General features: G+C 57.5%; 1 protein-coding gene across 3 annotated transcripts; it reads left to right on the top strand.

The window, feature by feature from the left end:
* Positions 1 to 1,795: 1,795 nt before the first annotated feature.
* LOC108318275 (angiotensin-converting enzyme) lies at positions 1,796 to 22,715 on the top strand. 3 transcript variants are annotated; one of them, XM_017549217.1, is made up of 25 exons: positions 1,796 to 2,079; positions 2,710 to 2,877; positions 3,792 to 3,885; positions 4,542 to 4,685; positions 5,110 to 5,301; positions 5,858 to 5,955; positions 6,329 to 6,501; positions 7,196 to 7,419; positions 7,749 to 7,893; positions 8,161 to 8,259; positions 8,549 to 8,671; positions 9,034 to 9,245; positions 9,948 to 10,084; positions 10,966 to 11,124; positions 11,401 to 11,488; positions 13,047 to 13,190; positions 13,337 to 13,528; positions 15,653 to 15,750; positions 15,909 to 16,081; positions 18,331 to 18,554; positions 18,832 to 18,976; positions 19,284 to 19,382; positions 21,502 to 21,624; positions 21,923 to 22,110; positions 22,247 to 22,715. In XM_017549217.1, the coding sequence occupies exons 1-25, from the start codon at positions 1,825 to 1,827 to the stop codon at positions 22,474 to 22,476; spliced, it is 3,927 nt and encodes a 1,308-aa protein (XP_017404706.1). In that variant the 5' UTR covers positions 1,796 to 1,824; the 3' UTR covers positions 22,477 to 22,715. The 3 variants fall into 3 exon arrangements, with proteins under 3 accessions (XP_017404706.1, XP_017404708.1, XP_017404709.1); XM_017549219.2 differs by lacking the exon at positions 8,549 to 8,671; XM_017549220.2 differs by lacking the exons at positions 1,796 to 2,079; positions 2,710 to 2,877; positions 3,792 to 3,885; ... (7 more) ...; positions 8,549 to 8,671; positions 9,034 to 9,245 and adding an exon at positions 9,421 to 9,778.
* Positions 22,716 to 27,259: the final 4,544 nt, after the last annotated feature.

Here is a 27,259-nt window from a genome sequence, read left to right as displayed (position 1 = left end):
TCAGGGGCTGACAGGGCCCCACTCTAGTCTCTCCCTGACCCAAGCCTCTGCCGGCAGAGAGACTGCTTCCTCCCAGAAGACAGCAGCTCATTTGCACACAGACATCCACAGCCCTCAAAACCTGGAAGAACAAGCTGTTTGGACTCCTGAGAGCAGGGTGGCTCCTGGAAGGAGAGCCCAGGCCACCACCTTGCCCTCCCCTACCCTCAATGGGGCTGCTCTGACCACAAATGCCCAGCCATGCAGCCGGCCCTGCAGTGCACCCATGTCCCCTGGTACCCACTGACTCTCCAAGCCAAACTGGGCAGGGAGGACTTGTGAGGGAAAACCGCAGGTTGGGAAGGAGGTTGGCAAAGGGGGCCAGGGCCCAGGCCTGCCCCCAGCTCTCCTCTCACTGGCTCCTTTCCGGCCAGTGTTTAACAATGCCCTGCCTTCTTCCCCTAGGGCTGGGGACAGCCACCTTCCTCCTCACCCCACCGCCCCCTCTCCGCTGACACCACATCATCTGACAAGTCAGCGCAATCTCACGGGGGTACATGGTGTCACAGCCTCCTGCACACACACTCCATGCTGCACAGCAAGCCACACGTGTCCCTCAGAGCCCCAGACAGCAGCCCCCACTCATCCAGAAGCCCAAGTCATTCCCAGCAGCCCCCAGCAGCCTAATGGGTTGGGGTCTCAGGAGCAGCTGTCCCTGGCTCCTTCCCTGATCCCACCGCCCAGCCTCAACCCACGGTTCCTCCATCTCCCCACCTCCCACCGTGCCATCGGGCGTCTGTCAGGGTGAAGGGGCCTCCTTCCTCTGGGGGCAGATGCCATGGTGCTGAGGTGATCTCCACAACCGCCCTGTGCGCCAAAAGGACAACACCGTCCTCCCTCCCCACTTGTCACTTTGAGGGACACGTGGATGAGACAGGAAGACAGGGGAGTGTGGAGACCTGAGGTGACTTGGAGCAAGCCTCTCAACCTGAGAGGCAGTTTCTTTATCTGTAAAATGAGGGGGTTGTTCGCATCTCTGAGGCTTTATGTAGCTCTCAAAGCCTGCCAGCCTCGGGCTCTAGGACTCAGTAGGGATCCTGTGTGATGTTTTCTGCTGAACGACTGACTGGCAGCCCGTGTCCCCGGGGGAAGAGGGCAGGCGCTTCAAAGCTCCTACGCTCTGTGGCTCCCTCTCCCAGAGCAGCGCCCCCTTTCTCTCCCCCTTCCTCACAGCCCCCACTCCAAGCCCCAGGTGCGCCAGCTGCCCTGAGCCTCTGCGACACCTCCCCGAGGCGCCTGCAGGACACCTAAGGTCTCCCGCCACACCCGGCAGGCGACGTCCCCGCCTCTCGACCACGGCCTGGTGAAGAAGCCCGCCGGGACCCATCGGCCCCATCCCCGCTGCCCGAGCGGCGCCTGCAGACAGCTCCCGGGGCCCGGCCTTGTCACTCCGGAGCCGGGAAGGACCGGGGGGTTGGGCCGGAAAATCTAGCCGGAGGCCGCCGGGCTCCTGAGCCCCAGCCGAGGCTGCGCGGCCGCGCGGTGGGCAGGCTCGGGTGTTCTGGCAAACTGCCGGGTCTTCAGAAGAGTGGAGGCCCTTTCCCCAGCTTCCTCAGCGGGATCCCGATCCAGAGCCACCCCACCACCCCCGGGCTGCACCTTGGCCCCTCCCCGGCCCGCGCCCCTGCCTGGGGCGGGCCAGGAATCTCGGCCCGCGCGGCTGGGGACTTTGGAGCCGAGGAGGAAGCCGCGGCGGGGCGGGGGCGGGGGTGTGTCGGGTTTTATAACCCGCAGGCCGGCCGCGGCGCCGAAGAGGGGGCAGCGTTGAGCACTGCGCACCGCGCAATGGGGGCCGCCTCCGGCCACCTGGGGCCGGGGCCGCCGCTGCCGCTGCTACTGCTACTGCTGCTGCTGCTGCCGCCGCCGCCCGCCCTGGCGCTGGACCCCGGGCTACAGCCCGGCAACTTTCCCGCCGACGAGGCCGGGGCGCAGCATTTTGCGCAGAGCTACAATTCGAGCGCCGAGCAGGTGCTGTTCCAGAGAATAGCTGCCAGCTGGGCGCACGACACCAACATCACCGCGGAGAATGCGCGGCGCCAGGTGGGCGCCCGGGCCCGGGCGGGGGCGGGGCGGGGCCGCGGCGGCCAATCACAGCGCGCGGCCAGCTTGCGGGGCGGGCAGGCGGGCGCCCCGGGCCCGAACCCCACCCCGACCCCCCACCCCCGCCCCAACCGTCAGCCACAGGGCCGGAGCGCCGGGCTACTAGGACGGCCTGCGCCCCACCATGCACGAGTTGGATGGATGAGGCAGGCTCCTCCGAGACCGGGATCCCAGGACGCCGCAGCCGGGGACCGGGCAGGGGCCACGGATCCTTCGCCGATGGTGCTGGGCTTGGCTCTGGGGCCCCGAGCTGTCGGGCCGCTGCCTGGTCACCTCTGGACGCTGTCGCTGTCACCGCCCTGCACTGTCCATTCACCTTCCACTCGCCCAGCCTCTTTTTGGTCCCAGTTTCTGCTCTACCGTTCCCATGAGGCAGATTCCCCCTAGAAGGAGGAAACGCGGCTTCCGCAAACTCGTCTTCCGCAGGGATCTCCGCAGGGATCTCCCCAAGGCCCAGGCCCTGGAAGCCCTTGGCCTTCCTCCCCTCCCCCAGCACCATGGCCTCCCCTCTATGGCGTGCACCTAAGCGAGGTCCTCCCTACACCCTCCCTGCGCTCCTGGTGCCCACAGGAGGAAGCAGCCCTGCTCAGCCAGGAGTTTGCAGAGGCCTGGGGCCAGAAGGCCAAGGAGCTGTATGAACCGATCTGGCAGAACTTCACCGACCCGGAGTTGCGCAAGATCATCGGAGCTGTGCGCACCCTGGGCCCTGCCAACCTGCCCCTAGCTAAGCGGCAGCAGGTGGGCTGAGGGCCAAGGCAGAGCTGGGAGCGGCCTCCCACTGCCCCATCGTAGGGGTCGGAGGAGAGCAGCCCAGTAGGGAGGGAGGGACCCTGGCATCCACATGGGCCCTGGCTGAAGGGAAAGCCCAGGTAAGCACAGAATGGCTTCCCAAAGCCCTGATTTTTCTTGGAGACGGGGTGGGGAGCTACTTTCTATTAAAGGAAGCATTCTGAAATAGGAAGCCAAATTCAAGTAAGCTTGTCCCTAGGCTGCTTGATGAGCTTCCTTGAAAGGGTTGAGAAGGGCTGGGTGAGGTAGCTCACGCTTATAATCACAGCCCTTTGGGAGGCTGAGGTGGGTGCATCGCTTGAGCCCAGGAGTTTGAGACCAGCCTTCCCAACATGGCAAAATCCTGTCTCTAAAAAAACAATACAAAAAACTTAGCTGGGCTTGGTAGTACATGCACTTACAGTCCCAGCTACTGTGGAGGCTGAGAGGGAGGGATCACCTGAGCTGAGAAGGTCAAGGCTGCAGTGAGTGATTATTGCACCACTGCACCCCAGCCTGTACAGCAGAGTTCCCCCCACCCCTGCAAAAAAAAAAAAAAAAAGGAAAAAAAGAGGTTGAGAAAGACAGAAGTCACCAAAGCCGGAGAATGGGAGGGATCTGCCCTCACTGCAGGGCAGCACCAAGCTGGGACTTGACCGTGACCCTGACTTTCAAGACTCCTGTCTCCCACTCCACAGGCTGCCTCCACTGGCAGGAGACTCAGGTGTTAGTGATCAGAAGTGCCCCCGTGCCACTGAGTGGCCTTGTCCAAGCCACATCCCCTCTGTGGGCTCCTTCTTCTAGCAGCGAGGGAAGGGAAGGGAAGGGCAGATGTCCTGGGGGCTGGCTGGTCACCGGAACATTCCTCCCCTCTGACTCCCCAGTACAACATCCTGCTAAGCAACATGAGCAGGACCTACTCGACTGCCAAGGTCTGCTTCCCCAACAAGACTGCCACCTGCTGGTCCCTGGACCCAGGTACCGCCTTGTGGCTCCCCAGCGCCCCCGCATTGCCCTGCTGCACTCGAGACCGTGCAGTTGTGTAGGGTCTGTGGAGAGAGCAGATAAACCCAAAGGCATTGCGCTTCCTCCAACTGGGGCAGGGCAGTGCAGATGCCCCCATGCCCTGCTTCTCTTGGCAAATGGACTTATCGAACCTCCAGCTGGAAGGTTGGAAGCCAGGCCTGCACCCATGCCCCACCTGTGTGTGTGCCTCAGCCTCTCCCATCACCCCTAGGCCTTCCTCCTGGCTGCATGGTTTGCCCTTTGGTGGGTCCTCTCACGTTCCCCAAGAGCCCTCAGGCCAGGGACCCTTCCTGGCTTCCCCTTAAACCCCACTCCAGCCCCATTTACATGCAGCTTTGAGGAAGGCACTCCATCCAATAGGCCACCAAACTTCTGTCTGAGTTTTGGCCTTTGGGTGTCCCCTTGGTGTCAACCACCTTAGATGGTCATGTCTCCAGTGGCAGGGGCCCTGCTTGGGTGTTTCTGTAGCTCCTGGACCCCTTCCACTTGGCTTGTAGGTGGCCCCTGGACGCTGGTGGGGGCGGTGAGGACTGGTGCAGCCTCTGGGGAGGCAGTTGCAGATTTTGACATGTAGGCCTCCTCACCGACCCTGCCTGCCTGTGTCTCAGAACTCACCAACATCCTGGCTTCCTCAAGAAGCTACGCTATGCTCCTGTTTGCCTGGGAGGGCTGGCACAACGCCGCAGGAATCCCACTGAAACCGCTGTATGAGGATTTCACTGCCCTCAGCAATGAAGCCTACAAGCAGGATGGTGAGCAGGCCCTTCCCTGTCCAGGAACCGTGCCAGGTGCCCTCTCGGCTGTTCCCTCGGAGCCCCAGCCCAGAGGCAGGCAGAGCAGCTGGGACGATGATTCCAGACGGCCCTGAGTTTCCCAGCAAGTGGAAATGGGACTGGCCTGCACCCAGTGTGCCTGGGCCATGCTGCCGGCCTGCCCCACATGGCCATCCTGTGGTGGCTCCTGACTCTAGTGCTCCTCTTTGCCTCTGGCACCCTCCAGGATCTGTTTAGCTGCCTGCAGCTAGTTAGAAATTGTAGAGTGGCAGCCCCCAAGCCAATGTTCCAGCTAGCTGCAGATCCATGGGCCTCAAGCCAGTGGAAGAGCTGACTGATAGCTGAGAGGCTGAGGTCTGAGCCTTTGGGTTCAGCTGCATACCCCCGCCCCCGATGCCCCCAGGCTTCTCAGACACGGGGGCCTACTGGCGCTCCTGGTACAACTCCCCCACTTTCGAGGACGATCTGGAGCACCTCTACCATCAGCTGGAGCCCCTCTACCTGAACCTCCATGCCTTCGTCCGCCGCGCACTGCATCGCCGATACGGGGACAGATACATCAACCTCAGGGGACCCATCCCTGCTCATCTGCTGGGTAAGGACCTGGCCTTACCTCCACATGAGTTCCAGGGAAGTGTTGGTCCAGGGTTGGGGTGGGGAGATGTCCAGGGTAAGGGAAGTCGGGTCGTGACCATCACATCTCATGTGTGGGGCATCATACTGTTCGCTTTGCACGCGGCAGACCATTCACGATCCCACTTTATAGATGGGGACCCTGAGGCTTAGGGTCGTGAGGGACCCAGTGGTCAGAGAACTAGGGGTCAATCCAAAGGCTCTGGCCCCGGGTCCAGAGGAGGAGCCATCAACCTAGTTCATACCTAAGGAAACAAGCCCCATGGCCCTGCCTCAGGGTTGAGTGGCCAGGACCTGGCACAGCCAGAAAGGACGGTGGCAGCATCTGGCATCCCCAGGACATGTGGCCCTCAGAGGAGTGTGGGTGGGACTGATGTGTGAGATTCCTAGCTGTAAGCCACTCCTGTAGCCCTTGAGGGCCCCAGGGTTCAGAAGCTGGCCCCAGGGTGCTGCTCATCGAGGCATGGAAAAGCTGGCACAGCCAGGCAGGAAGCCAAGCTGTCCCCCTCCTCATCTAGGAGACATGTGGGCCCAGAGCTGGGACAACATCTACGACATGGTGGTGCCTTTCCCAGACAAGCCCAACCTTGATGTCACTAGTTCTATGCTGCAGCAGGTAAGCTCTGGGCTCAGGCCTGGAGTGGCAGGGCTGCAGGGAGCAAAAAGAGGGAGTCAGAGATGGGCACAGGGGCGGGAAGGGGTCAGGTACCGAGCAGCAGCCTGGTGTGTTTGTAGGAGCAGTGAGCTGGGGTCGGTGCCCTTGGTGAGGTGCCAGCTCCTCCCTCCAGGCTCCATGGCGGCCGGATAAGAGGAGCAATGAATATTCACTCATCTGCTGTGGGCAGTGAGGGCCCTGCCTCGAGGAGTGGAGGCCACAGAGCAGAGAAGCTTTCATGCACAGGGAGCTGACCCGAGAGGGGGACTCCAGACCTGTCCCCAGACCAGCCAGAGCAGGCTCCTCCTGACCTGTCTCCCCACCCCGCCTCCAGGGCTGGAATGCCACACACATGTTCCGGGTGGCAGAGGAGTTCTTCGTCTCCCTGGGGCTCTCCCCCATGCCTCCAGAGTTCTGGGCAGAGTCGATGCTGGAGAAGCCGGCCGACGGGCGGGAGGTGGTGTGCCATGCCTCAGCTTGGGATTTCTACAATCGGAAAGACTTCAGGTCTACACATGGGAAGAGCAGGGTTCTGGGTCCCTGGGAAAGGCAGGCAGCCCAGGCACGGGGAAGCTGTTTCCCAGGCCTGCCTCTACCCTGCCTCAGCACTGGCTGAGAGCTGGTCTATTCCAGGGCTAGGGGGCATAGGAGGCCCAGTAGTCCACCTTTCCTGGCAGCTTTGACAAATAGTCACCTCTGTACCTTGGAACAGAGGAAGAAGGCCAGAGTGCTGGTGAGCCAGGGCAGGGTAAAGAATTTGCTTGTTTCAGCTGGGCACAGAGGCTCACATCTGTAATCCCAGCACTTTGGAAGGCCAAGGTGGGTGGATCACCTGAGGTTAGGAGTTCGAGACCAGCCTAGCCAACATGGCAAAACCCCATCTCTCTACTAAAATACAAAAAAAAAAAAAAAAAAAAATGCTGGGGGTGGTGGCAGGCACCTGTAATCCCAGCTACTCAGGAGGCTGAGGCAGGAGAATAGCTTGAACCCAGGAGGCAGAGGTTGCAGTGAGCTGAGGTCACGCCACTGCACTCCAGCCTGGGTGAAAAAGCGAGACTCTGTCTCAAAAAAAATTTTTTTTTGCTTGTTTCTACTTCGGCTTCATGCCCCAGGGTCTCTCAGGTGCCAATCTGCCCTGTGCTCTGGCCCTGCCCTGTCCTGCCCCTCCTTCACCCTCACCCTTGCCCTCTCTATGCACCAGGATCAAGCAGTGCACACGAGTCACGATGGACCAGCTCTCCACTGTGCACCATGAGATGGGCCATGTGCAGTACTACCTACAGTACAAGGACCAGCCCGTCTCCCTGCGCGAGGGCGCCAACCCCGGCTTCCATGAGGCCATCGGGGACGTGCTGGCGCTCTCCGTCTCCACTCCTGCACATCTGTACAAAATCGGCCTATTGGATCATGTCACCAATGACACGGGTATGGAAGGACGGAGAGGCCCCCGCCCAGCCTCACCTACACCCCGCTCCACCCCGCAGCGGGACCTCACTTGCCCCACTCAGCTCTGCCCTTCTGCCTCCCAGCCCCAAGTCAGGCAGGGTTCAGGATCCACCCAGAGCCTCACAGCGCACACTGAGCCTAGCTCAACACACCTGAGGGTCCTCTTCTAACCAGGGCCCAGGGTCTCGAGGGCCAGCCTTACCTTCTCTGTACCTTCCCAGCCTCACTTCCTGTTGCCCCCCCAGCCCACCACTCCTAGGGGACCCCTTTCTCCCTCTGACCTCCTCTCCCCTCTCATCTCCCAACAGAAAGTGACATCAATTACTTGCTAAAGATGGCACTGGAAAAAATTGCCTTCCTGCCCTTTGGCTACTTGGTGGACCAGTGGCGCTGGGGGGTCTTTAGTGGGCGTACCCCCCCTTCCCGCTACAACTACGACTGGTGGTACCTTCGGTGAGAGGATGGGTAGAAAGCCCTCACCCAGATAGCCCTCCCCAGCCTCCTGACTCAGCCAGTTCTAGCCTCTCCTCTATAATGATGTCCCCCTCCTGTGACCCACTGCCTTCTCCTTTCCTGCCTGAAACTCCCTCCACCAGGAAGTCTTCCCCAGTTCCTCAGGATGGGGAAGCGTTGCTGGGTTGGAAATGCCTTTTCTGCAAAAGCTAAATTCATCTATGTGCAACCTCTAGGCCCTAAGACAATTTAACCATCCTTTTCCAGAACCAAGTATCAGGGGATCTGTCCTCCTGTCACCCGAAATGAAACCCACTTTGATGCTGGAGCAAAATTTCATGTCCCAAATGTGACACCATACATCAGGTACTAGCACCCCTACCCCACCCGCCCCAGTACTGTCACACACCCAGTCCCCCTCTCCTCCTCCTCTGATCCTAGCTGCTTCATCCCCAGGGCTTGTCCCCATGCTCTTCCTGATCCAAAGGCCTGCAGTTAGAGTGGCCCACTCTCCTGAGCCTGTCTTGGATCTCCCTTCTCCCACAAGATAACTTCTGGTCCAGCCTCTGCCCTGCAGGAAGCTGGATGGTACCTGGGCAAGGGACCCCTGCTCCTGCCTCCCATGATCTTCCCTAACTCCCACCTGTCCCTGCAGGTACTTTGTGAGTTTTGTCCTGCAGTTCCAGTTCCATCAAGCCCTGTGCCAGGAGGCAGGCTATCAGGGTGCACTGCACCAGTGTGACATCTACCAGTCCACCAAGGCAGGGGCCAAGCTCCGGTGTGTGACGGGAAGCGGGGGCAGGTGGGAGGCAGAGGGGAGTGGCTGGCAGAGGGTATGGCAGGAGGCAGCTGGCTGCTCCGATGGGGTGGGCCGCCGATCACAGAGCTGGACTGATGTGGGTGCCTGTCTCCTCACTCTCTCATCAAGTATTTATTGAGTGTGCTTTCTGGCTGGCACAAAGTGAGACAAATGCCCCCTGCCACCCTCACAGATCCGAGCCCCTGGGGTCTTATTGCCGAAGTTCCCACAGTCCAGTGGTGGGGCGGGGGGCGGAAGTGGCCAGGGGCATGTGGGCTGGGGCCCAGGAGCAGACTCCAGCCTGAGTCCCCCGTGCCCATGGTACCCATTCTGCCTAAAAGGAAGGTGCTGCAGGCTGGCTCCTCCAGGCCCTGGCAGGAAGTGCTGAAGGAGATGGTCGGCTCAGATGCCCTGGATGCCCAGCCACTGCTCGACTACTTCCAGCCAGTTACCCAGTGGCTGCAGGAGCAGAACCAGAAGAACGGCGAGGTCCTGGGCTGGCCAGAGTACCAGTGGCGCCCACCGTTGCCTGACAACTACCCGGAGGGCATTGGTAAAGCCCCGAGTGAGGGTGGCGCAGGGCTAAGGCGGGTCCTCAACTCTGGGCTCAGCCCAGGCCCCAGGTTCCTGGTCATCTCCCCCCAGCTGATCCCTGGCACCCTGTCCTAGAGGGCCAGGCAGCCCGCCCCCCACCCAGCTCATCAGCAGGGCCTAGAAGTGGGGACAGGCATGTCTTTCCCCCAGCATTCTAGAGAGGGTATGCTCAGACCTGAGTGTCCCCCACCCCCACCTCCAGGGCCAGACACAGGGCTCTATGAGGTCACACTGCGGGCTCCGCTCTTATTGGCCAGGGGACAGTGGCTGCAGGGCTCTGCTCTCCTGCGGCCATGGGCCAAGGTTGGGCTACTGCAGGACTTCCCAGCCTCCTCTTCCTGCTGCTGTGCTACGGGAACCCCCTGCTGGTCCCCAGCCAGGCGGTAACCAGACAAGTGACTGTCACCCATGGGACAAGCAGCCAGGCAGCAACCAGCAGCCAGACAACCACCCACCAGGCGACAGCCAGCCAGACATCAGCCCAGAGCCCAAGTGGGACTGTGCAGGGCAGGGGCAGGGCAGCCGGGGTGGGAGAGGGGGGGCCAGGTAGGGACAGGGGCAGGGTACAAGGGGCTGGGAGATGGTTAACAGTTTCGCATGAGACCACAAACCTGGAGAGGGGAGGGAGAGGCTTGTCTGTTCCCCCCTCTCTGTCCCACAGACCTGGTGACCGATGAGGCTGAGGCCAGGAAGTTTGTGGAGGAATATGACCGAACATCCCAGGTGGTGTGGAACGAGTACGCTGAGGCCAACTGGAATTACAACACCAACATCACCAAAGAGACCAGCAGCATTCTAGTGAGAGCCACCTCCCCACCTCCAAACCTGCGCATATGCACAGACACACAGAGATGCTCTCCCGCTCACCATGCACAGCGGGGCTGCCACCACGTTTTAAATTGAATGTTTAAAACAGCACTCAATTTCAGATTTTGGTGGACATTTACTGAATGCCTGAGCAATGCTCCTTTCCTTAAACATCAGTCTCTGGGAGGCCGAGGTGGGAGGATCACTTGAGGCCAGGAGTTGGAGACTAGCCTGGGCAACATAGCAAGATCCCGTCTCTATTGAAACAAATAAACGAAAATCAATCTCTAGTAACAGAATAATTTGTACATACATAAGTGGTGCTCAAGTCATTTTTTAAAAGACTGAAAGCCCCCGTTTGTCTCCTCTACAAAAGGGGGCTACGCTTCCTCTCTCCCCTCCTCCCCTGCCTGTTTGGCTGAGCACAGATTACGCCACGGTGAGCCACACAGTTACTGTTCCTTGGCACTTCAACCTGTTGCCTCATCTTTTTCTCAACAGCCTTGCAAAATAGTCGGTGATCTTATTCCCATTTTACAGATGGAATTTGGTATTAACTCTGAGGTTCAGAGAGGCCACAGAGCTAATAGCAAGCTGGCTCCTCCCTAAGAGCCTTTAAGACACGTGGGGGGCTTCTCTTCTCTGTCCCTGCCTGAATATGCGTGGCTTGACCGAGGGCATCCGGGGAGGGTGAGCACTGCACCCAGGACGTCAGCAGTCCAGCTTGCAGAGGGTCTTAGAGGCAAAGGCTGCAACTTCATTCCACTGCCCCTCACCGCCACCTCCAGTCCTCAGCTCCCCCGTGGGGCCTCCTGCTCAGAGGCTGTTCCAGAGCTCCTGGGCCCCATGACACCATCCCCCTGTGCCCTCAGCTGCAGAAGAACATGCAGATAGCCAACTACACACTGCAGTACGGCACCCAGGCCAGGAGGTTTGATGTGAGCCACTTCCAGAACACCACTATCAAGCGGATCCTCAAGAAGGTTCAGGACCTAGAACGGGCAGCGCTGCCTGCCCAGGAGCTGGAGGAGGTGTGTGGCTTGCAAGGAATGGGGAGAGGTGAATCCTGGGGCGGTGAGCCCAGCACAAGGTCTGGCCTGGCCTTCATGCTGCTTGATACACTCGATGAATCAAGTCATGGCTTATGCCATGCGATGTGCACCTCGGAATTGCTGAGAAGGCAGCGCTTGCCAGCTCTACCTGTCACCCCCCTCCCCCCCAGCCCATGGGATCTGGGAGCCATGCAGGCCGCAGAGAGACAGAGCGTAGAGGAGTACAGCTCATTGCCTCTCTCCTTCCTCCTGCAGTACAACAAGATCCTGTTGGACATGGAAACCACCTACAGCGTGGCCACTGTGTGCCACACAAATGGCAGCTGCCTGCAGCTCGAGCCAGGTGAGAGCTCACATGTGAGAATGAGGTGAGGGCTGGGGCCGGCAGGGGCCCGGGGGTGCAGGACGAGAGCAAAGAGTTGGGCTCCGCTCGCTCGTGGGGTCAGCATGTCCAGGAAATGCCCTTCCTTGTTTTCCATGAGGGAGGCTTCTCTGCCCACTGAGAGCCAGCACCTACTGCATACCACGCCCCCATCTGCTGCCCTCCCGCAGAGCCGCCCTCTGCATAAGGGTCCCTGCTCTCCTGTCCTCACTGCATGCCACCCCTCAGAGCAATGGGATCTCAAAGTTGTATTTCATGGGCCTGGACTCCATTGGGGGAAACTCATGGACTCTAGCTCCTCCTGGCCCCCTTTTGTGATCCTGCCCTTCACTTCCTCACCTTCTCTGGCTTTCCTGGACCCCTCTCCCAGTGACTGATAAGGAAACTGAGTCACACAGCCCCTGAAAACGCCAGACTAGAATCTGAGCCTCTGATTCCTCTCACTTCCCTCCCCCACTCCGCCACTTCCTGCTGTCCTCTCTGCTCTCTCCACTGGCTGGTCCTTACTGCAGCCCCTTAGAAAGAGCGCATCCCTGACATGGACCCACACACAGATCCCTCCCAGCTCCCTCTCAGCCCACCCTCTCCAGGCTTGGAGAACTTGAGGCATAAACATTCCTCCGTAAGTAATCTCCACCCAGAAATGGATCTTTCCTGTCCCAGCCCAGCTCCCACATTAGAACAATGACATATAGAAGGCGAAATGAAAAATAAACAGGAAAAACAGTTTTCCCAGGATGGGGTTTGGACTACAAGTTGTGGATGTGGGTATGCACACGCCAAGTGCGAGGGAGGCTGGCGGGGCGTGGTGGCTCACACCTGTAATCCCAGCACTTTGGGAGGCCAAGGCAAGTGGATCACTTGAGGCCAGGAGTTTGAGACCAGCCTGGCCAACATGGTAAAACCCCGTCTCTACTAAAAACACAAAAGTTAGCTGGGCGTGGTGGCAGACACCTGTAGTCTCAGCTACTTGGGAGGCTGAGGCACAAGAATCGCTTGAGCCCAGCCTGGGCAATATGGCAAGACCCCATCTCTAAAATACAATGGGATTTTTAAGATATCTTAGACCCCATCTCTAAAATACAAATAAAATACAAAAAATTAGTTGGGTGTGGTGGTGCACGCCTGTAGTCCCAGCTACTAGTGAGGCTGAGATGGAAGGATCGCTTGAGCCTGCAGTAAGCCGTGATGGCACCACTGCATTGCAGCCTGGGCAACAGAGTGAGACCCTGTCTCAAAAAAAAAAAGAAAGAAAGGAGAGAGGCTCCAGCACGCCCCTCAGAGGGCTGCTGAGGCTCTGCAGTTGTCTGCAGCCCGTGGCCCCAGGCGGGGAACCATAAGCCGCCTCCAGAGAGCCACTCCCATCCTTTCTCCCACTTCTCTAGACCTGCTGCCTATACAGTCACTTTTATGTGGTCTCGCCAATTTCATTCCAGCTCTGAAATTCTCTGAGCTCCCCTTACAAGCAGATGGGAGGTGAGCTAAGGGCTGGAGCTCAAGCTGTTCAACCCCCTATCAGATCTGACGAACGTGATGGCCACATCCCGGAAATACGAAGAACTGTTATGGGCATGGAAGGGCTGGCGAGACAAGACGGGGAGAACCATCCTCCAGTTTTACCCAAAATACGTGGAATTCATCAACAAGGCAGCCCGGCTCAACGGTGAGACCCTCCTGCCAACACCACTGGTGCTCCAGTCCCCTCAGGTTCCTCAAAGAGGTCCTCTGAGACCCCAATAGGGAAAGGTAGGTCCCAGGAGGAGGCAGGTGATAAGGAGGTGGGAGAGCCTGGCTGTGTCCCCTCTGTAGGCTATGTAGATGCAGGGGACTCCTGGAGGTCTATGTACGAGACGCCATCCCTGGAGCAAGACCTGGAGCGGCTCTTCCAGGAGCTGCAGCCGCTCTACCTGAACCTGCACGCCTACGTGCGCCGGGCCCTGCACCGCCACTACGGAGCCCAGCACATCAACCTGGAGGGCCCCATCCCTGCTCACCTGCTGGGTAAGGGCACACATCGGGCCTGGAGGAGAGTAAACATGAACACTGTGTGGGTGAGGGTGGGGACAGGGCTGACTAGAGGGTAGGGAGCCAGCTGGGGAGTGAGAGACTCCAGCCCTGGCGGAAGGTTGCCCAGGCTGGAGAGGGATGGGCACTGGGGATGGGAGCCCCCTGCTTGCATCTGATGCCACATTCACTGCAGACCCATGTTGGGCAAGTCACCATGGATATGGGGGAGAAGTTAATGATCTTGTTGGGGAGACCACAGCACCCACCACAGCTCACAGTGTGCGATCCTGGAGGGCGAGGAAGGGGCTGCAAGCGGAGCTGGGGAGGCTTGCCAAGAGGTGGCCTGTGAGCACGGCCTCGGAAGATGACAGGGTTTGACGGGTGGGAAGTGGGGGTTGGGAAGACAGGCACAGCGTTTGGGGCAAGGGAACTGGAACAAAGAAGAACCTGAGGATGTAAATCCTCTTCAACCCCGGACCCTGTTTTGCCACAGGCTGCAATCTCAGACACCCCGAATGTGTGAAGTAGGTGGTGGAGGACAGTAAGGGACAGCAGGGACTGAAGCAAAGCAGAGGCCACTGGTTCTCTGTCCCTATTGGGATGTTAGGAATACTTTCCTGGGGCAGAGAGACAAGACAGGGCACCAGACCATTTCGAAACCATAAGGGAGGCCCCAGAGGGCGGTCTGGCTGTGGGTCTAGCCCCTACATAGGCTGCGAGTCCTGCCCTCTTCAGCCTCTCTCTGCTGAGACAAAGAACATCTGGTGATGTCACAGTGGAGGTCAACTCACCAACTGGGAAATGCAGGCCCCAGGAAGAAAAGCAACGTGCCAAGCGTGGCCTGGGAGCTGGGGCAGAGCTGGCCCTGACAATTGGAAAAAAGGGAAAGGGAACCCACCACTGGTGCTGTCTCTCTCTCTCTTTCTCTCTCTGGCTCCCTCTCCCTCTCCTCTCATGTCCCCTCCATCCCTCTTCACTCTAACCCTCTCTCACTGGTTTGCATTTTAGACTTCACCTGATGTCAGCTGAAGCTTCACCACCCTTGGCCAGGAAAGAGCCTTGCGTCTAAATCTGTTTCCGAGCCTTCCACTCATCCTGACCTTCTTCCTTTTCCTCTGTCCTGGAGAATTATGCTCTTTTCTTAACCCCAGACTCAGAGGCATCAGCCTCTCCTGAAGGAGACGGCTGGTTCCTGCCAGGGTTACTGAGCTGCAGACAACTCCGACCTCAGGTGGCGCGGAGGGGACAGGCAGGGTGGCTGGTGAAGAGAGTGGCCTGCCAGCCTTTCAGTCCCAGCCATGTCACTTAGGAGCTGCAGAGCCCTGGGCGAGGGGGTCACTTAACTCTCCAGCCTCAGTTTCCTTTACTAGCCAAAGGGAATCATGACAGTACCTGGATGCAGACAGGATTGAAAGTGAATCTACACATTGCTCCTGGCACAGAGCCAATAAGGGGTGGCCGCGGGGTATAGGTGTTCTGAGGACCTGTAATGTCCTCACGTGTCAGCGGTTGCTAGTCACACTGGTCTCCACTGCTCATGGACAGTGAAGACCACCTGGATGCCCTGGTAACCAGCAAGGCGCCACCTAGAGCCAGGGCAGTAATGACCTACTGGGCTGGGTCTGCACACTGAAGATGTTGTATGTCAGATACCTCGAACCTTGCAAACAACAGGTGCTCAAGAAATGCCACTATGGGCTGGGGACGGTCGCTCACGCCTATAATCCTAACACTTTGGGAGGCCAAGGCAGGTGGATCACCTGAGGTCAGGAGTTAGAGACCAGCCTGGCCAACATAGTGAAATCCCATCCCTACTAAAAATACAAAAAATTAGCCAGGCATGGTGACAGGTGCCTGTAATCCCAGCTACTCAGGAGTCTGAGCCGGGAGAATTGCTTGAACCCAGGGGCAGAGGTTGCAGTGAGCCGAGATTGTGCCAGTGCACTCCAGCCTAGCAGATAAGAGCAGGACTGAGTCTTAAAAAAAAAAAAAAAGAAAAGAAATGCCACTATGATTAGCAGGACTGGGATCTGGAGCACTCTTCCTGCAGGAGGGCACTGAGCCTGAGAAGTAACATTTGTCCCTCCTCTCTCTGCCATCCCCCTCACCCGCCTCCAGGGAACATGTGGGCACAGACCTGGTCCAACATCTATGACTTGGTGGCGCCCTTCCCTTCAGCCACCTTGATGGACACCACAGAGGCCATGCTAAAGCAGGTCCGCACCAGCCCAGGGGAGGGGAGGCCCTGCAGGGATGGGAGGGGCCCTCTGATTCAGGAGTTCCCTCCAGTTTGGCCCTGCCCCTGCGGCCTCCACCGCAGCATGCAGTCTGTCCCCAGAACTCCCAGTTTGGACAGAACCCCCTCTTCTTGCAGGGCTGGACGCCCAGGAGGATGTTTAAGGAGGCTGATGATTTCTTCACCTCCCTGGGGCTGCTGCCCGTGCCTCCTGAGTTCTGGAACAAGTCGATGCTGGAAAAGCCGACCGACGGGCGGGAGGTGGTCTGCCACGCCTCGGCCTGGGACTTCTACAATGGCAAGGACTTCCGGTACATCCAGCTGGGGCCAAGGCCTCGTTCCTGAGCCCCATGGGCAAGGGAAGTGAGCCAAGCAAAGGCTCCACTCCCGTCCCCCAGCCGGAGCTAGCAGGGTGGGACGGGGACAGGGCCAGAGTTTGGGACTGAGGGTCTAGAGAGGCATTGGCTTCTGTCAGGAAAACCCCATCCACCTGCCTGGGGGCTTCTGAAGCGTGCAACAGCTCTGTCAGCCTGGCCACTGGGAAGTGCTCAAGGTCCCAGTCCTGGGTTTGAGCACAGTGGGCTGCCCAGCCTCCCTCCTTATGAGCAGCCCCTGCAGAGAGCTGGCCTCTCCCTGGAGGCAAGTACTGTGAAATACAGAGGCACACAAGCATGTCAGGGGCTCTGCACAGATCCACTCTTGCCCCTGACAGAGGCTCAGAAGCTGCCTTCCTTGGAGGATGGTGTCTTAGTTACCTATTGCTATGTAACCAAGCACCCCAGAGCTTAGCCGTACAGAACAATTAGTTGGCCAGGTGCAATGGCTCACGCCTGTAATCCCAGCATTTTGGGAGGCCAAGGTGGGTGGATCATGAGGTCAGGAGTTTGAGATCAGCCTGACCAATATGGTAAAACCCCGTCTCTACTAAAAATACAAAAATTAGCTGGGTGTGGTGGTGCACGCCTGTAGTCCCAGCTGCTCAGGAGGCTGAGGCAGCAGAATGGCTTGAACCCGGGAAGCAAAAGTTGCAGTGAGCCAAGATCGCGCCACTGCACTCCAGCCTGGGCGACAGAGCAAGACTGTCTCAAAACAAAAAACAAAAAACAGTTGATTATGCTCATGGTTTTATGGAAAGCACACAGTGGAAATTGCCTTTCTCTACAGGCACCCTCCACTGCGGACAGTGCTCACGGCCGGGATGCCTCAATTTGGGGCCATCTGTCCAGAGCCTCAGTTGTGGCTATTGCTTGAGGTCCTCAGTGTTTCCCATGAGGCAGATGTTGGGGCACATGTTCCCGCTGGCCTCTTCGTTCAGACGTCAGGTGCCTGGGGTGGGATGGCTGGAACAGCTGGAGGTGGGTCAGGAGTCTCTCCAGGCTAGCTTGAGCACCCAGCATGGCATGTGAGGTGGGCAGATTTATTTACTACCTGGCAGCCAGCATCCCCCACGGCAGCCAGGTCTCAAGGCTAAGTCCAAAACTGGCCCAGAGTCACTTCCGCCATGTTTCATTTGCTACAGCAAGTTACAGTTCACCCAGATTCAAGAGAAGGGGAAAAAGTCCCTCCCTCTGGGAAGAAGTGGCAAAATCTGTCACAGCTGAAATGTCTCTTACAAGGAGAGCAGACATGGGGAGCCTGGAATCAAACCCAATGGGCCCTTCCAGGCATGAGGACTGCAGCCGCAGGGTTGAGAGGACACAGAATCAGGGGGATGAGAGCCCTTGTGGAGTCTTCCCTTTTGTGGGGAGTCGAAGGAGAAGCTGAACACATCCCAGCCTCATTGTGGCCAGGATGCTGACAGCTCTCCCCACTCCACTGATGAGAATGACAGAAAAACAGGATTCACCTGAGACAAAAGGCTTCCGATTAGATCCAACAGAGAATTCCCTGCACTTTGAATTGGCTTGCAAAACAAGGAAGGGCTGGGCGTGGCGGCTCGTACCTGTAATCCCAGCACATGGGGAAGCCGAGGCGAGAGGACTGCTTGAACTCAAGAGTTTGAGACCAGCCTGTGCAACATAGCGAGCCCCTCATTTCATAAAAAATTAATAAATAAGCGAGAAGATGGGAGGATTGACAAGAGACAGTCGAACCTTGTGGCTTGGCAGCTCTGCAGCTGCCGTTCATCCTGGCCGTAAGAATTCTCGGGGTGAATAGGTTTGCTGCTGTTGAGTCACGTGAGATGCAGAATCACCCAGACAGTTGTTTCCTTCAGGGAGGAAGCCACTGGCCACATGTTTTAGAAAGTACACAGTGTCCTAGTGCCTCTAGAGCAAGCACTTCATATAGTCAGAAAGCAACAGGTGGTGGAGGCTGCAGTCATTCAGGAAAGTGGGAGGCAGAGTGGCCTGAATGACCTGACTGTAGGGGCTTCTGCCCCTGGATTCCCTCTTTCTCAGGCTCACTCAGCACTTCCCCTCCCCCTCCCTCCCTCAGTGCTGTGTTCCTGCCTGCTGCAGTGCTGGGGTCTGCCCTGGGCATAGCAAGGCCTGCTGTTCTTCTCCCCAGGGCTTCTCACTGTCCTCTCCCAATGCCCTCTTCCCCACTCCGCTGTTCCCAGGATCAAGCAGTGCACCACTGTGAACTTGGAGGACCTGGTGGTGGCCCACCACGAAATGGGCCACATCCAGTATTTCATGCAGTACAAAGACTTGCCCGTGGCCTTGAGGGACGGTGCCAACCCCGGCTTCCATGAGGCCATTGGGGACGTGCTAGCCCTCTCAGTATCTACACCCAAGCACCTGCACAGTCTCAACCTGCTGAGCAGCGAGGGTGACAGCTTTGGTGAGAGAGGGGCAGGAGGCCCTGGTGGGCTGAGGGCCAAGAAGGGGCGGTGAACTTGGGAGGTGGGAGAGGGGCACTTAGTGGCCCATGAGCAGAGGCTTGGGACAGAGCAATGGGGAGGAAGGGAGCCACCCAACCATCCCAGGAGGCAGGTCACAGGGCAGGGAAAGGTACAGCAGCCCCTCCCCTCCCCCGTCACAGGCACACCAGGGCCGAGCCGCTAGGACCTGGCAGGGGCCATGCACAGGTCTGACGGCTGGGCTCCCTTCCATTGCAGAGCACAACATCAACTTTCTGATGAAGATGGCACTGGAAAAGATTGCCTTCATCCCCTTCAGCTATCTCGTGGATCAGTGGCGCTGGAGGGTATTTGATGGAAGCATCACCAAGGAGAACTACAACCAGGAGTGGTGGAGCCTCAGGTCTGGAACGCTCCCATGGGATATGGGCCAGGGATCTCTTCGGGTGCCTGCGTGCGCCTGAGTGTCTCGATGGGCCAGGGTAGAGAAGTGTGTGTGTGTGTGTGTGTGTACGATTGTGTCTGTGCATATGGCGTGTGTGTGTGTGAGTGATGGGGAAATGGGGTGACTGTGCACAGAGGCACAGCATGTAGGAGAATGGGGTGCCCAGCGTAGCCCCAATTGCAGGGACCCTCCTTCAAGTAAAAAATGCCACCCCTAGCCCGGTTCCCCCCAAACTCACCTTCCAACATATATTCCCACTTGACAGGCTGAAGTACCAGGGCCTTTGTCCCCCGGTGCCCAGGACTCAAGATGACTTTGATCCAGGGGCCAAGTTCCACATTCCTTCTAGTGTGCCTTACATCAGGTAACAGGGGAAAGGCAGGAGGGTACGTCATGAGGGGCAATGCCCACAGCTTTGTGTTTAAACTGTGGCCGCTGTCCAGTCCACAAGCTCTGCCAGTTAGGACAGACCTGGGCGAGCTGGCTGCAAGTGCAGGTGCCTGGGCCACTCACCCACTGCCAAGGCTGATGGTTGTTTTCTTGAATATTCTTTTCATGAGAGTCTGGACCATCCAAATACTTGAACAGAGAAACTCAATCTAATAATTGGCTAATGGTTACCCGTTAACTTGGTTAAGTAGTTAACATTAACCATGACTCATGGCTGGATCATGACCTCAGCACTGTTGTTTGGTTTGGTTTTGCTTTTAAAACAAGGTTGTGATTCTTTTACTATTATTGAACATTGCCTGTGGTACAGTTTGAATTGTACCTGGAAGCCCTTCTAGACACACTAAAATGCAGGGTTGGATAGCCAGTTAAGTTGGGAGGTGGGGTTGCTGGGGCAAGTTACAGTCACAGGCTGGGGTCAGAACTGGGTTCAAGCCCAGCCTCCATGACTTTGTTTCCTTGAGAAATTCCTCAATTTCTTTAAGCTTCTGTTACCTCACCTGTGAACCTTGTTTCACAGGATGTGCAATGGCTAACTTCTTAGCGTTCCGTCTCATACACAGCCTGCTCAGGAATGGGTGGCCAGGACCTCACTAATAGTCACTCTCTAGGGGAACGTGTCCTCATCCGCATGCTAGGTCTGCAGGTCACGTGGCCACAGATGAGTGTGCCCAGCACAGCCCCTCTCTTTCTGTGTCCCCCAGGAGAGCACTTGTTGAGGGCTGGCAAGGCTGGATGTGGGATCTGGGGCCTCTCTGCAGGCTGGCAAGGCTGGATGTGGGATCTGGGGCCTCTCTGCAGGTTGGGGGCTAGATGTGGGACCTGGGGCCTCTCTGCAGGCTGGCAAGGCTGGATGTGGGCTCTGGGGCCTCTCTGCAGGCTGGGGGCTAGATGTGGGACCTGGGGCCTCTCTGCAGGCTGGCAAGGTTGGATGTGGGATCTGGGGCCTCTCTGTAGGCTGGGGCTGGAGAGACCTCAAGCTGGAATTCCAGGTGCCCCTAGGCTACAGGTAGCCCAGGCCACCCAGGAGTCAAGGTACAGAAGGCAGTGAAGGCCACCCCCAGAGGGCTGTGGCTGCCTCTGGCCCTAGCCTCCTGTGGTCTCTGGAAGCCCAGCAAGGGGAGGGCCCATGCCCACCTTGCCTCTTGGTATCTGGCACGATGCCAGCACATCATCAAGTGCTAATAACTGATAGTGGGATGGATGAAGTCTGTCCCCCAGAGTCCAGGAAGAGGGCGTCCCTAGAGCACCTCAGACAGGCCTGATCTAAATGGTGCTCCAGAGATGACCCTTATGACAGGGCTCCCGCCTGCCTGCTGGAGCGGTCCCTGGGATCCCCAGTCAGCTCTGGCTGTCACCTGGGAGCCGGCTGGCATGGTGGCTAGCTTCCCAGCTTCATGTAGACAATTCTTCAAACAGGGGCAGGCAAAGGAGACTTGGCTGCTCTAGAAAAACATTCCGTATTCTGGCCAGCAGCCTCTGCAAAACACTTTTAGGAAAGACCAGGGAAGTCGGTGGTACATGGCTTGTACCCAGCATTCAAGACTTTAAGCCAGGGAGAATCCTCCAGCCTTGACTGGCAGATGTCTACCAGGGAACTCCTGATACTTTGGATAAGATTATGTAGGACTGGCTTTCCTGCCCAGACCACCCTACCAGACCCACATGGCCCATTTGGCCACACCTTGCCTCTACTTGCATGTACCCAGGGATGGAGACCTCACTGCCTCCAAAGTTGCCTGCCAGACCTCTGAAGGGTCCTGCCCTGACCCCATGGAGCAGGCCTTCCTGAGATATGGAGGCAGCCCTGTGAGTGGGAGGCATGTACACAGGCACAGTAGGAAGAGGCTCAGATAATGCTAAAGCCAGGAGGTGCTCGCCCTGATGGCAGTGGGCAGGGTCGGGGGGTCTCGGCTTTGCTGTGCCCATGTGACTTGGCACACATCATAGGTGCTGCGCAGAAAGGCCTGGGGCCCCGTGGCACAGGCCCTTCAACCAACTCCACCCCGGGCCACGGCCACCCTCTGCTCCAGGTACTTCGTCAGCTTCATCATCCAGTTCCAGTTCCACGAGGCCCTGTGCCAGGTGGCTGGCCACACGGGCCCCCTGCACAAGTGTGACATCTACCAGTCCAAGGAAGCCGGGCAGCGCCTGGCGTGAGTGTCCTCAGCCCTCCTTTTCTATGCTCTGGCCTGCTCCTCCGGGCCTGAGGGGTCTGTCCACCAGGGCTCATCTGGAACACTTGCCGTTTTGGCTCTTGAGCTGGGAACTCCCACCTGCAGCTGGGCCGGGCCTGATGTTCCAGGACCTGATGTGCCATCTCCGTGGGCAGCTGGAGCCCTGGGGCCCTGGGACAAGTTTTAGCTGGGAGAGGGGTATGGAGAGTGGGTGTTAGGCTGGGGCAGGAGGGGCCGTGTCCTTCTGACTCAGCCTCCCTGTCTTGTGCCTGCCCAGGGCCGCCATGAAGCTGGGCTTCAGTCAGCCGTGGCCGGAAGCCATGCAGCTGATCACGGGCCAGCCCAACATGAGCGCCTCGGCCATGCTGAGATACTTCAAGCCGCTGCTGGACTGGCTCCGTGCGGAGAACGAGCTGCACGGGGAGAAGCTGGGCTGGCCGCAGTACAACTGGACACCCAACTCCGGTACCGCCACCCGCCCCGCCTCCAGCCCCAGGCCTGCACCCCCTCCCCAGGCCCGGCGGCCACGCGGCTGACCTTGGAGCCCTGGCCCTGCCACGCGGCCTCGCCCTGCCCATGCTGTCTCCTTGCTTTCAATCAGCTCGCTCAGAAGGGCCCCTCCCAGCCAGCGGCCGCGTCAGCTTCCTGGGCCTGGACCTGGAGCCACAGCAGGCCCGCGTGGGCCAGTGGCTGCTGCTCTTCCTGGGCGTCGCCTTGCTGGTGGCCACCCTGGGCCTCAGCCAGCGGCTCTTCAGCATCCGCCACCACAGCCTCCGCCAGCCCCACCACGGGCCCCAGTTTGGCTCTGAGGTGGAGCTGAGACACTCCTGAGGTGACCCGGCTGGGTGGGCCCTGCCCAAGGGCCTCCCACCAGAGACTGGGATGGGAACACAGGCGGGGGACTGAGGACGCTCCCCAGCCTGCCCTGCTCCTCCCACCCTGTCCCTCTCCCCATCCTGTCCTCATCCTCTAGACCACCAGCCGCCCCAACCCTTGCCTCCTTCTCCTGGCCATGGAGCCCCACCTCTCCAAGTCTCTCTGTAAATATAATTAAAGGTCCTGCCCTCCCATCTGAGTCTGTGTCCCTCACAGGGAAGCCAGGGACAGGGCCAGGGACAGGCTGCTCTCCTGTCCCCTGGCATTCAAGCATGTCTGTTTATTGGGCTTCTTCCTCCATCCTCCTCCAAGAGCCAGGGAGAATCCCCAGAGCTCTGCTCAGCCCCTCCTGGCCAGCACCTGTCTTCCCACCAGCCCAGGCAGCCGGCCACTGTCCTGCCACCGCAGGCAGCCCCTGTCGGGCCCAGGCACTGACCCAGGAGGACTCTGATAAGCCGACACCCTGAGCTGCTGGCCTCACATTTCCACTGGCAGTGGAGCCTTTCCCTGCCCCATAAATGGCCAGGTCCCCCCAGGGGAAGGCTCCTGGCTGTCATTGGCTGCCCTCGGAGGGAGCACCCTGGAGGGCCTGCTTCATGGAGGGTGCCGACTGGAGGGCGCAGACTGGCCTAGTGCTTCCCTCAGCTCCTGCCTGTATCAGCTCCATGTCCCCCTGCTCCCGAGGACAGCCTTGGCTCTCAGACAAGCACTCCAACACGCTGGGGCACAGGGGCCTCCCACGCCAGAGTGTTGCTGTGGCTGCCCCTGCACGGGGATGAGCTGCCAATGGCCACCCTGCTGGCGTCCCAGCACACAACTCCCCACGCCCCACATCGGAGGGAGTGTCATTTTGAGGGACATTTTTATAACTTTTATGTACATGTTTATGTGGAAATTTGGAAAATGCAAAAAACTGTAATAAAAAATAAAAGCCCTTTATGTCGACATCAAGAGGTAAGCCCTGCTGACGTTTTGTACAACTTGCCGGAACTTTTGTTCTCAGCACATGTGTATTTTAAATGGGCTCACACTATTTACAGTCATATACCCTTTTACCATTTCATACAACTATATCTGTCTTTTCCATATTTAAATGCCAGACTTCGAACCGCGGCAAATAGAAGTTGGTCCATTTGCTGGGGCCAGGAGCTTCCTGGCCACCCTGGCCCCTCTGTCGAACTCTCCACCCTGAGTCTCTTCTGGGCTTTGCTGATGCCTTCACCCTAGCCAGGTCCATCTCCCAACGTCCCCCAGTAACCTTAGTCTGTGGCTTCTGCCCCCTAATCTCCAGCTGCCACGCATGTCTGTGTGCGTCCGCGTCTGTGTGTATGTTGCACACAGGCTTGGCTATTCAGGCCCGTTCCATAAGGCAGGATGTGGGGCTGAGGTATTTTAGGATTGAAAGAGGGTGGAAGTTTATGATTACGTAGGACAATGGAATTTATAAACACATCCTCTAAATAAAGACTTCTTGAATTATCCCCCCTTTTCCCAGCCTATGTTTTGAAAGCTCTTTGTTTACCAGACAAAGGTCATCGTCGTATAACCCCATTTCCTTTTTTTTTTTTAGACAGAGTCTCGCTCTTATTGCCCAGGCTGGAGTGCAGTGGTGTGATCTCGGCTCACTGTAACCTCCACCTCACAGGTTCAAGCGATTCTCTTGTCTCAGCCTCCCGAGGAGCTGGAATTATAGGCCCCTGTCACTATGCCCCCGTAATTTTTTGTATTTTTAGTAGAGATGGAGTTTCATCATGTTGGCCAGGCTGGTCTCGAACTCCTGACCTCAGTTGGCCTCAGCCTCCCAAAGTGCTGGAATTACAGGTGTGAGCCACCGCGCCCAGCCCCACTTTCTATTTTTATGAACCACAAAGGTTCATGCTGCCTGTCAGAGCTTGTGGGCAGTGTGAGGTCACAGCTTTCAAAACCCAAAGGACTGTGCTGCAGCTGGGAGAAGAGAAACTCCACACGGCATGGGCATGGGCCTGGCCAGCCTTTTACTCTGGACTTTTCGAAATAGTATCATTCTTTAGATGTCTGTCTCTGCTCCCTTGGGTGAGTAGGGGATGAGTGGGGGATACCTAGAAGGTAGCAGAGGAAGACGAGGTGGCGACAGGAGGAGGAGGTGCCAGCCCAGTGTTTTCTGTTTCTCAGCCCGGTGGCCCTGAAGGCTGAGACTATCCCCATGCTGTGCCTGCCAATCTGCTCTTGGGTAACCAGCTCTCACCTGTGCTGGCTACAGGTGGTGGTTGCCAGACAGTTTCTCTGATCACCACACCACTTCCAACCCTCCACATTCCTCCATCTGCCCACCCTGCTTCCTACCCCACACTGACTTTTAACATGAGTGAAAAAGTGCCTAACCCCACCTCTGCACTTCTTACCTGTGTGACCTTGGGCAGTTTGCTTTTGCAGTCTGCATTTGCTTTCCTATGAAACAGTTCTTATCAACCCTCTCGGGATTGCCATGAAGATGAAATGAGATGATATACAAAGTCCTAGTACAGAGTGTCTTCTCTTTATAATGAATGCGTCATCTGAGAAAGCTAGTTTCATCACATCCCCAGGTGAGCCAAGTCCAGATCAGTCGCCTCACTTGAGACAGGAAGAGGACCCGGGGCAACCGGTGATGGAGCTGGACTGAAAACTCACATCTCCCAGCTGCCTTCCAGGAACTTTCCTACCACATGTCCTTGCACGGTCGGTCAACTATCTTCTCACTGGGAGCACACGGAGCTTGTCCACTGGGGTCCCACAGCTTGCCTCAGTTCCGGGAGCACTCAGCCATCTCCCCAGCTCACCTCTCCTCATCCTCCCTCCCATGTAACCTCTGCCTCATCCTCTCCCTCGTCCTCCTTCCATTGTCGCCTCTACCCGCTCCTCTCCCTCATCCTCCCTCCCCGTGTCACCTCTGCCTCATCCTCTCCCTCGTCCTCCTTCCCGTGTTGCCTCTACCCGCTCCTCTGCCTCATCCTCTCCCTCATCCTCCCTCCCCATGGTGCCTCTGCCTCATCCTCTCCCTCATCCTCTCCCTCCCATGTTGCCTCTGCTTCATCCTCTCTCTCATCTTCTCCCTCATCCGCCCTCCCTGTGTCGCCTCTGCCTCATTCTCTCCTTCATCCTCCCTTCCCATATCGTCTCTCCCTCGTCCTCTCCCTCATCCTCCCGCCTCTCCTTCGAGGACCCCCATGAGACCCTGCCTGGGGCTTTCTGTCTTGCCCTCAGTCTCCTAATTCTTGCTCAAAGCACTCACCCCGTTTCCTGTCCTCTGTACCTGGCGATTCCCCAGCTGTGTCCTCAGGCCCAGTGCTTCTGATTTTTAGCCTACTGCTTAATCTGGCCTTCGAGGGTTTTATCGTTCCAATTGAATTCCTATGTTTTTCCTTTAGCATCCCTGTTTCTTTCAAACCTCCTGTGTTTTCATAAAAGCCTATTTTTGCCTCACAGATTCTGTTCTCTGATGACTTTAAAGACCTAGTTTTTTTAAATTGTGGCAAAATATACAGAATGTAAATTTGCCATAGTAACTATTTGTAAGCATACGATTCAGTGGCACTGAGTACATTCACATTGTTGCATCATTGTGCGGCCATCACCACCCTTCATTTCCAGAAGTTCCCTCTTTTTTTTTTTTGAGACAAGTTGCCCTCAAAAAAGGTGCTTACTCTGTTGCCCAGGCTCACTGCAGCCTCGACCTCCTGGGCTCCAGCAATTCTCCCACTTCAGCCTCCCCAGTAGCAGAGAGCACAGGCATGCACCACCACACCCAGATAATTTTTTTTAAGTTTTTAGTAGAGGCCAAGCGCAGTGGCTCATGCTTGTAATCCCGGCACTTGGGAGGCCAAGGTGGGCAGATCACTTGAGATCAGGAGTTCAAGACCAGCCTGGCCAACAATGGCAAAATCCCACCTAAATACAAAAATTAGGCCGGATGCGGTGGCTCACGCATGTAATCCCAGTACTTTGGGATCGAGATCAAGAGATCGAGGTCATCCTGGACAACAGGGTGAAACCTCGTCTCTACTAAAAAAATACAAAAATTAGCTGGGTGTGGTGGCATACACCTGTAGTCCCAGCTACTTGAGAGGCTGAGGCAGGAGAATTGCTTGAACCCAGGAGGTGGAGGTTGCAGTGAGCCGAGATCAGGCCACTGCATTACAGCCTGGTGCCTGGCGACAGAGCAAGACTCTGTCTCAAAAAAAAAAAAAGGAGAGAGATCCAGGATGGCTGATTACTAGCAGCTCAGGATTGTAGCTCCCAGTGAAAGCGCAGAGAACGAGAGGACACCACATTTTCAGACGAATTTTTGTTGCTCACGGACCAGGAGATTTCCAACAGAGGAGCCCCACGGGTCGCCAGCGTGACTCTTGTGGCCTGCACAGCGGTTTTGCCGGTGCCCCAGCGCAGCGGTTCTTGATGCAGAGTAAATGGGACTGGGTCCCCTTTTGGTCGACGTTTGGAGCTCCAGGAAGGCAAAGTCGCCTATTCAGCTGATTGAAAAAAGGGACTCAAGAAGGAAGCCAGACTGGAGATTCCCAAGCAGAAAAGCACCACGAATCTTAACGCGGCTGTTTTGGCTGGCGCAGTGGGTTGCTCAGATTCCGGCGCTGGGAATCAGTAAGTTGGACGTCCACTCAGAGACCTAATTTGAAAGTCAGTAATTACAAAGACGACAGGTGGATAAATTTACAATGATGGGAAGAAACCAGCGTAAAAAGGCTGAGAATACCCAAAATCAGAA

The sequence above is a fragment of the Cebus imitator genome, unplaced genomic scaffold, assembly GCF_001604975.1.
Source record: "Cebus imitator isolate Cc_AM_T3 unplaced genomic scaffold, Cebus_imitator-1.0 Scaffold217, whole genome shotgun sequence".
Lineage (NCBI taxonomy): Eukaryota > Metazoa > Chordata > Mammalia > Primates > Cebidae > Cebus > Cebus imitator.
Note: the sequence above shows the minus strand (reverse complement) of the source record. Positions and strands in the feature narration are given on the sequence as shown.